Source organism: Cebus imitator, unplaced genomic scaffold (genome assembly GCF_001604975.1).
Source record: "Cebus imitator isolate Cc_AM_T3 unplaced genomic scaffold, Cebus_imitator-1.0 Scaffold101, whole genome shotgun sequence".
Taxonomy (NCBI): Eukaryota; Metazoa; Chordata; class Mammalia; order Primates; family Cebidae; genus Cebus; species Cebus imitator.
In genome coordinates, this window is record NW_016107416.1 from 1,355,128 (window position 1) to 1,363,150 (window position 8,023).

The 8,023-nt window shown below is 47.1% G+C and overlaps 1 protein-coding gene across 1 annotated transcript in view; it reads right to left on the reverse strand.

The window, feature by feature from the left end:
• Window positions 1–356: 356 nt before the first annotated feature.
• Window positions 357–8,023, reverse strand: part of HBEGF (heparin binding EGF like growth factor) — a 13,946-nt gene continuing 6,279 nt past the window's right edge. The window contains exons 4-6 of the mRNA XM_017536762.2: window positions 3,169–3,324; window positions 2,142–2,232; window positions 357–1,768 (exon numbers count right to left, since the gene is read on the reverse strand). Of these exons, the coding sequence (XP_017392251.1) occupies window positions 2,160–2,232; window positions 3,169–3,324 (229 nt within the window). The 3' untranslated portion in view covers window positions 357–1,768; window positions 2,142–2,159. The remainder of the gene's footprint in view (window positions 1,769–2,141; window positions 2,233–3,168; window positions 3,325–8,023) is intronic.

Consider the following 8,023-nt stretch of genomic DNA (forward strand, 5'->3'; position numbering starts at 1 on the left):
GGGCCTGTTGACTGAATAGGTGGATGTCTTCCCTGATTATACCTAGCTAAATATGCTGTATGAAAGATCTGTTCTTTCTTGTCTCAGAGAGAACATGGTATAAGTACTAAGACAAAATAATTGGAGCCAGACTCGTAGTCCCATCTCTGTCACTTACTAGCTGTGTATCCTCAGGCAAGTTACATAACCATTTTAAGCCTGTTTCCTCTTCTGGAAAAATGGAACAGTAATAGTACCTGCATCACATTATTGTTGTGGTAGTATACATAAATAGGCCTGGCATAGAGCCTAACATCAAGTCAGGGCTTAGGAAATAACTAAGTTAAACCAGTTCCCAGTTAAAACAGACAAAAGGCTATGGAATAAGGGTTATCTTTATTTGGATTGAAAAGTATAAATATGAACCAGGTTTGGAAATACAAGTTGTAACAGTTCAGAAATGGCACCAGAAACTTCCAGAAAGGACCATGACAGCATACCTTCATCATTTTGGTGAGGTGGGTGGGATTATACAAAGCCTTCCCCACCTCCAATCTTCTCGGTAGCAATTGGCAGGTAATCAGTTACCAAGAACAGTCAGCTCCTGTTCCTTCTCAGTCTTTTGCTTTGCTAATACCTTCTCCAGACTGTCGTCTGCTGCACTGACCCCTGCATGGAGTAGCACCAGAAGAATGGCAGGAGTAAGAGAAATGTCTTGACACAAGGGAAAGTGAGTTCCCACACTGTGGGCTGGGGCTGTGGGGGTGAGGGACAGGAAAGCTACAGGCATGGAAGCCCAACCTCTTCTGAGACTTGGCAGGAAGAGGACACAGGGTGACACTGATATCCATTACACTTTGACATCAGCACCTTGGGCTTTCAAAACACAAACGGTAGACAAAATCGCCTAGGCAATACTGCAGTCCAACTCATAGAGTGGCTCTGACCAAGTTAAACCCCACATCCTTACCGTGCAGAGCTCCCCCAGTGGCACTCTGACCACGGAAGATCTGCCGAAATGTAGACAGACAATAAATTACTACAGATGGGTCACAGAACCATCCCAGCTTTGTGGCAAGGGTAGGTGGCACTGAGCCAGATTGTGGGGATGCTGGGTGGAGGGCCAGGAAATTGCCAAAGTAACAGTCTAGGCACTTGAAATATTATTGTTAGAGTGTTAAAAACTAAATAAATTAACATACATAGAATAAAATAAATATATAATTTAAGAGGCATTTACAAACAACAACAACAAAAATAGTTGTTATTTTTCCATCTAGGTAGAAGTCCCAAAATTCAGTTCTCAGGCTTGTGGTATTTCACAGTTAACTCATCAAATCCAGCGCTGGAGGGTCCCAGTGGCAGATTCCCTTGGTGGTACTTGAGTACATGGCTTCTCAATCTTTGTTGCTTTCTTCCAGTTCACAAATCTTTCCTTCTTCTTCTTCTTTTTTTTTTCAAAGATCCTGGAGTGTATGGAATTTAACCAACATTCTAATCCAGAAGGTAAGCGTCTAAACAAAATTACGAGGGGAAGTGGGGTCTGGTGGAGGGGAATCAGAAGGGCATGAAGTTCCCTTGCTTTTGCTTTCTTCTTACCCACATCCCACTGGACATATTCTGTTTGGCACTTGAAGGCTCTGGTATTTTGGCAAAGCAATTATGGGAGGCCCAATCCTAGACAGCGACTAGGGACAAAGGAGTCTTTGTGGCTATACGTGAAGTCCTTCCCCTCTGCAGTCTGCAATCACCTTGTGTCTTCTCAGAGGTAGCAGTCCCCAGCCGATTCCTAAAGCACAAAAGAAAGGCATTTAAAGTCAGGTCTAGTCTAAAGAGGTCTTAAGATTTTCCTGGTCCAGTCTTTTTGATTTTTTAATTTTTTTGAGACAGGGTTTCACTCTGTCACCCAGAGGAGGGGAGGGAAGGGGAAAGGACAAGGGTGGGAGAAGCTGTCCCCTCAGGTGTCTCTCTGAGGTGTCTCTCTAGCAACTTTTACACTAAGTGAAGCATTGAGTCTTTTTGAAAATAATTCTGCAGTGGTATCCAAATGTCACAGTAGCCTGGCCCTCAACCCCTAGATGAAGAATTCGGCACCCACTGAAGCAGAGCGAGGACAGGGCACAAAGGATAATCATGTCAAGGGGCAAAGGATGGAGCATTACCTTGAGCACAAGTCTCTCTCAGTGGGAATTAGTCATGCCCAACTTCACTTTCTCTTCATTTTCCACATCATAACCTCCTCTCCTGTGGTACCTGAGGAAGATAAGTTTTGTGAATAAGCCCTGCCTGCTATGACAAAGTGCAGATCCAGAGCAGGTCCTTCCAAAGAACTCTGCCACGGTGGTTTCCTCTACTACTTGGAAAAGCCCAGAGGGTAGGGCAGCCCCACCTGTGGTCAAAGGCCCAACTGCCCTGAGGGACGCCTGTCTTTAACAGCAGGCTGCAATTTACAAAGAGCTTTCACCATATTTATGTGATCCTCACAAAATCCTTATGAGGTAGGTGGACAAAGATTGCAGTTACTATAAGATTACAATCCTTGGGCCGGGCGCTATGGCTCATGCCTGTAATCCTAGCACTTTGGGAGGCTGAGGTCAGGAGTTCAAGACCAGCCTGGCCATCATGGTGAAACCCCATCTTTAAAAAAAAAAAAAAAAAAGATTACAATCCTCAGAGAGACAGTAACTTGTTCCAGGTCTCATGACAGATGAGTTGCACTGCTTGAAAACAGGCAACTGTTTTCAAAATGGTTGGTAGGTCTCCTCCAAGCTAGAGCATACCCAGATTAGAAGCAGGGCCTGAGGTCCAGATGCCTCGGAAGTGGAAGGATATACCACTAGCACCACCTTGACTACCAAACCACATAGTAATGCCACCAAAGAATAGAGTCAGGAGAAAGCAATGTGTGACAAAGTGGCTCCGTGAGTGAGTAGCTGGGCCACAGAGGCAGGAAAAGAACTCCTGTGAGGAGCAAAACCTGGTATAGCCTGGCAAGTTTGACCCTAGGCTCTAGACATGGGACTCATGTCATGCCAGAAATACTAGGTTTTTGGAGAATCTACACCCTGGAGCTAGCCCATGATTTGGAGAGATTGAGGGAAGTGCATGTTATCATCAGGGAGAAGGCCCAGAAGGAAGAAGAATGGGAGTGCTTTGCAGAAACAGCCTGCAGGGGACCCCAACACTCACCTAAACATGAGAAGCCCCACGATGACCAGCAGACAAACAGATGAGAGCACCACAGCCACCACGGCCAGGATGGTTGTGTGGTCATAGGTATATAAGCGATTTTCCACTGGGAGGCTAAGCCCATGACACCTCTCTCCATGATAACCCGGGTGGCAGCTAGTTCAAGACAGAACAAGAAAGAAATGGAGTTAGTACGTTGGCCTGTCTCTCTTGGCAATGGCTCACCTACGTAAGCCAAACCCCATTCCTCACACCCTCAGCCTGTCAATCCCTGACCATGATCACTGCCCATCCTCCATCCTTCTCCTCCAGTAGAAAACTCTTTAAAGCCCATCTGAAGGCTCTGTAGCATTCCTCCTTCACTTAACACCCGCCCCTTTTCCATTCCTTTTGGTTCTCTGGGCTGAGATTCCTGCTCCAGGCATGGAAAAAGCAAGGGAGGACTTGAAGGCCCCAGCTAGATATGTTGTTCCACGTGTGGCTGATTTATGACATGTGTGTTCAGGCGTTCTGTTTAAGCCACTTATGAGGGCTTGGGCACAAGAGCTGGTAGGCTGAATTGAGGGGATTCAGTATCACTCCCTCCAGTGAGGCCCCTCAACATTCTGACCCAGAAATAAACCCAGCCTTGCCCATCGTGCTTCCAGCATCCAGTCCCTCTCCACTGCTGCCCAGCCTATTAATAGGCCCTGTGCCTCTGCCAGGAGTCGTTTTTCTCAAGTTTCCTTCATTTAACCCCAGCTCCCCCTGGGTGCAGAGCCTAACTTGGGAGCTTAACTTTGGCCTTTGGCCTCTGAACGCAGAGCTGCCAGGCCTCCTTCATCACAGGACAAAGCAAACAAATCAAGTAACATCTTTCTGCCCAGCTTCCCTGCCAGAGCATGGAAGAATGTCAGAAACAATCCTTTGGCTCTTCTCACTCAAGAAATAAATCACATGGCAACTGCCTTTTCTTTTCTATTTTTTCTTTTTTTTTTTTTTTTTTTGAGATGGAGTTTCACTCTTATCACCTAGGCTAGAGTGCAATGGCACAATCTCAGCTCACTGCAACCTCTGCCTCCCAGGTTCAAGAGATTCTCTCACCTCAGCCTCCCAAGTAGCTGGGATTACAGGTACCCACCATCACATCCAGCTAATTTTTGTATTTTTTAAGTAGAGACAGAGCTTCACCATGTTGGCCAGGCTGATCTCGAACTCCTGACCTCAGATGATCCACCCGCCTCAGCCTCCCAAAGTGCTAGGATTACAGGCGTGAGCCACCATGTCCAGCTGGCAACTGCCTTTTCTAACACAAAGCATTTCCTTGAAGCTCTTAGAAAGACTCAGAAGTGCTTACAGTTGAAGAAGCACATTCACATCCTTTCCTTTAACTGAGCGTCCCAGAGATCCTTCGATGTAGGTAGGATCCCATTTTACAGAAAGGTGGAGTGGTTTTCCCAAGGTCACACAGCAAGGCAGAAACGCAGATGTAGATGTAGACTGTCTGACTCTGAGCTCAGTGTGCTTGCCCACTCACACCCCACGACTGCCTACCCTTCAGCCAGGGAGTACAGTGGCACTGTCTGCCTGGGGACTTTAGACTACCAACTGCTGAAGAAGAACCTGGTGGCCCTCTTTTCTGAGCTGTGCTTTCTCTGGGAAGGAGGTGCTCTCTCTGGTGCCTCAAAGCAAGGAATCCCTTATTCCTGTGGACAGGCTACCAGGGAATATCCAAGAGACAGACTCGTCCACAACCAGCAGTAGCAGAGGGGCCAGGCTGGGTGGCACCGTATTCCTGCCTTCTTGCCCTGCGCCTCTCCCTGCCCTAGTTCCTCCTGGGTGCTTTGAGAAAACACCTCACTGTAGGATAAATGTAGGTCAGGCCCACTATACACACAGCATAGTCCACAATTCCTTGCCCAGCCTCTCCATGTATCTAGCCCACCAGCTCATGTAGGCAAAAAAGCAATCCCTAACCTGCCAGGGCATGGAGGACACTTGCAGAAGCACTCCTGGAAAATCCCTTGTGCACAGCAGTTTACCATTCACAAGCCACTAACCTTATCTACTAGCTCAGAGCCTCCTAACATTCTGGTAAGCAGGTGCAACCCCATTTTACAGATGGAAAACCGAAGATTAAGGGTCAGAAAGATTAAGTGATTAACCAAAAGCTGCACAACTAGAAAGCAGCAGGGCTAAGACTAGGAACCAGTCTTGGCAGATTCCACATTCATCATTCCTTCCACTCTGAACAATGCGGAACAGTGCAGGTGACTCCAAAGAAGCGTATCTGATAGGTTCTTGGGGGCAGTTTAACCCTTCTCTCTGACTATGTCATTATTATTTTTCATAACTTGAATAATAAAAAATAATAATTAGCAATCATTGAAGGCTTACCAATACTTTGTGCTAACTGCTTTACAAAGATTGTTTCATTAAAAACCATCTCTGTGAAGGAGTTACTAGCCCCATTTTAAAGGTGGACTGAGGCTTAGCGTTTGTTAAATACCTTGCCCAAGGTTACAAAGCTAGTGAGTGGTAGAGCTAGGATTCAACCCAGCAGTCTAGATACTTCAGAGACCTTGCTCTCCTGTGGGGAGGGAAGCTGAAGTTGAGTCTGTTTTTCACTTCCAGTCCATCATTCAAACCCCACAGGTAGTTACTCAGATGATAGAAATAAAGTTTGGCCTCAGAGCCTCGCAATTCAGTTACATAATCCCTCCTCCCCCACCCTGAGTCAAGGATAATAATGTAAACATCCTAATATTACCCACCTCCCCTCCCTTTGCAGACAACTCCTGGCTTCCCCAGGGAAGGAGGTGGGGATGAGTACATTCCAAGCATCCCAGGGTAGGGGCAAGATTTTGTGTCTTGTTCAGAGCCAGCCACCCCATCAGACTAGGACACATTCTTCCCACCCATGTCTGCGACTCATTTCAGAACTTGTATTACAACAGATGCAAGAACCCTCTAGGGTCCAGAGACATCTTCCAAACTGGATTTCTCCACCTTTACCCCAGGAAGTGGAGGGGACAAGTCTGGATGGAGGATACTCAGAGTACATGAGTTCCAGACTGGTTCAGCTGCTATTTCTAGCCAGATAATCTTGGGCAAGTCACGTTACCTTTTTAAACATTGGTTTCTTCGTGTAAAACACTGGGATAAGAAATGCCTACCTCACTAGAGTATTGTGAAAAGATCAAATGAGGTAATACAAATGAAAGGACTTAATAAAGGCCAAGTCTCACATTGTGTGAGTTATTATATAATCAGACTCCAGAGGTTACTGCCCATGGCCTGAGGAATGGGGCGCCCAAGTCAGATGGAGCCAAGAGAAGGGGGCTCGCCATTCCTTCTTAGCCCCTGGGCAGTGAGGCCAAGCACAGCCCCCTGGCCTGTCTCTCCTTCAGCTCTGAGTCCTTCTCAGCCCAAGCGTCCCAGGTTTCCTCCAGCCACAGGAAACTCCGCAGCCAATTTTTGGATCAGCAACCAGTCAGAATACCAGGAAACAACTCTTTGAGGGCAACTTTTGACTGGTGACACAAAAAGGGTTTTCCTGTTCATGGTGGCTGCAAAGGGCTGGTTTAGGAAGCCAGCTAGCCTCAGGCTCACCACGGCAGCCTGGACACACCCTGGCTAGTGGTTCCTGGGTCTGGAGGCAAAGAGGAGGCACAAAGTTCCCCAGATGAAGGTGCACAGATGTCACATTCCCCCAAACCAGGATTTCTTTGTCTTCTTGCTGCTTTCTGCCCTGGGTAGCAAGGGCAGGAGGCAGTGGGGGGCCAGGCCATTCATGCAATCTACCCCGTGAAAATCTTCCCAGGAAGTGGCTCATGCCTGTAATCCCAGCACTTTGGGAGGCCAAGGCAGGCAAATTACTTGGGGTCAGGAGTTCAAGATCAGCCTGGCCAATGTGATGAAACCTCATCTCTATAAAAATATAAAAATTAGCCAGATGTGGTAGTGTGCACCTGTAATACCAGCTGCTCAGGAAGCTGAGGCAGGAGAATCACTTGAATCTGGGAGGCGGAGGTTGCTGTGAGCCAAGATTGCGCCACTGCACTTCAGCTTGGGTGACAGAGCAAAACTCCATCTTAAAAAAAAAAATGGCCAGGCATGGTGGCTCATGCTTGTAATCCCAGCTCTTTGGGAGGCTGAGGTGGGCAGATCACCTGAGGTCAGGAGTTCAAGACCTGGCTAAAATGGGGAAAGCACCTCTCTACTAAAAATACAAAAATTATTAGTCGGGCATGGTGTTAGGTGCCTATAGTCCCAGCCACCTAGGAGGCTGAGGCAGGAGAATCACGTGACACCAAGAAATGGAGATTGCAATGAACCAAGATTGCACTACTGCACCCTAGCCTGGGACACAGAGCAAGACCCTGTCTCAAAAAAAAAGAAAAAAAGAAAAGAAAAGAAAAAGAAAATCTGCCCAGGAAGCTGATACGAAGTTTTCAAATCAGATCGCTGTTCTCTTAGGCTAGTAAAAGAATAAGAGACCTCTAGGACAACAGCTGCCCTCTGCCCTCTGTAAAATGCTGCTCTAACTCTATAAACACAGATACAGGAAAGAAAGATGACAGCCAGGGGCAGTGGCTAACACCTGTAATCCCAGTACTTTGAGAGGCCGAGGCAGGCAGATCACGAGGTCAAGAGATCAAGACCATCCTGGTCAACATGGTGAAACCCCGTCTCTACTAAAAATATAAAACAAAAAATTAGCTGGGCATGGTGGCGCATGGCTGTAGTCTCAGCTACTCTGGAGGCTAAGTCAGGAGAATCACTTGAACCCGGGAGGCGGAGGTTGCAGTAAGCCAAGATCGTGCCACTGCCCTCCAGCCTGGCAACAGAGTGAGACTTTGTCTCAATAAAAAAA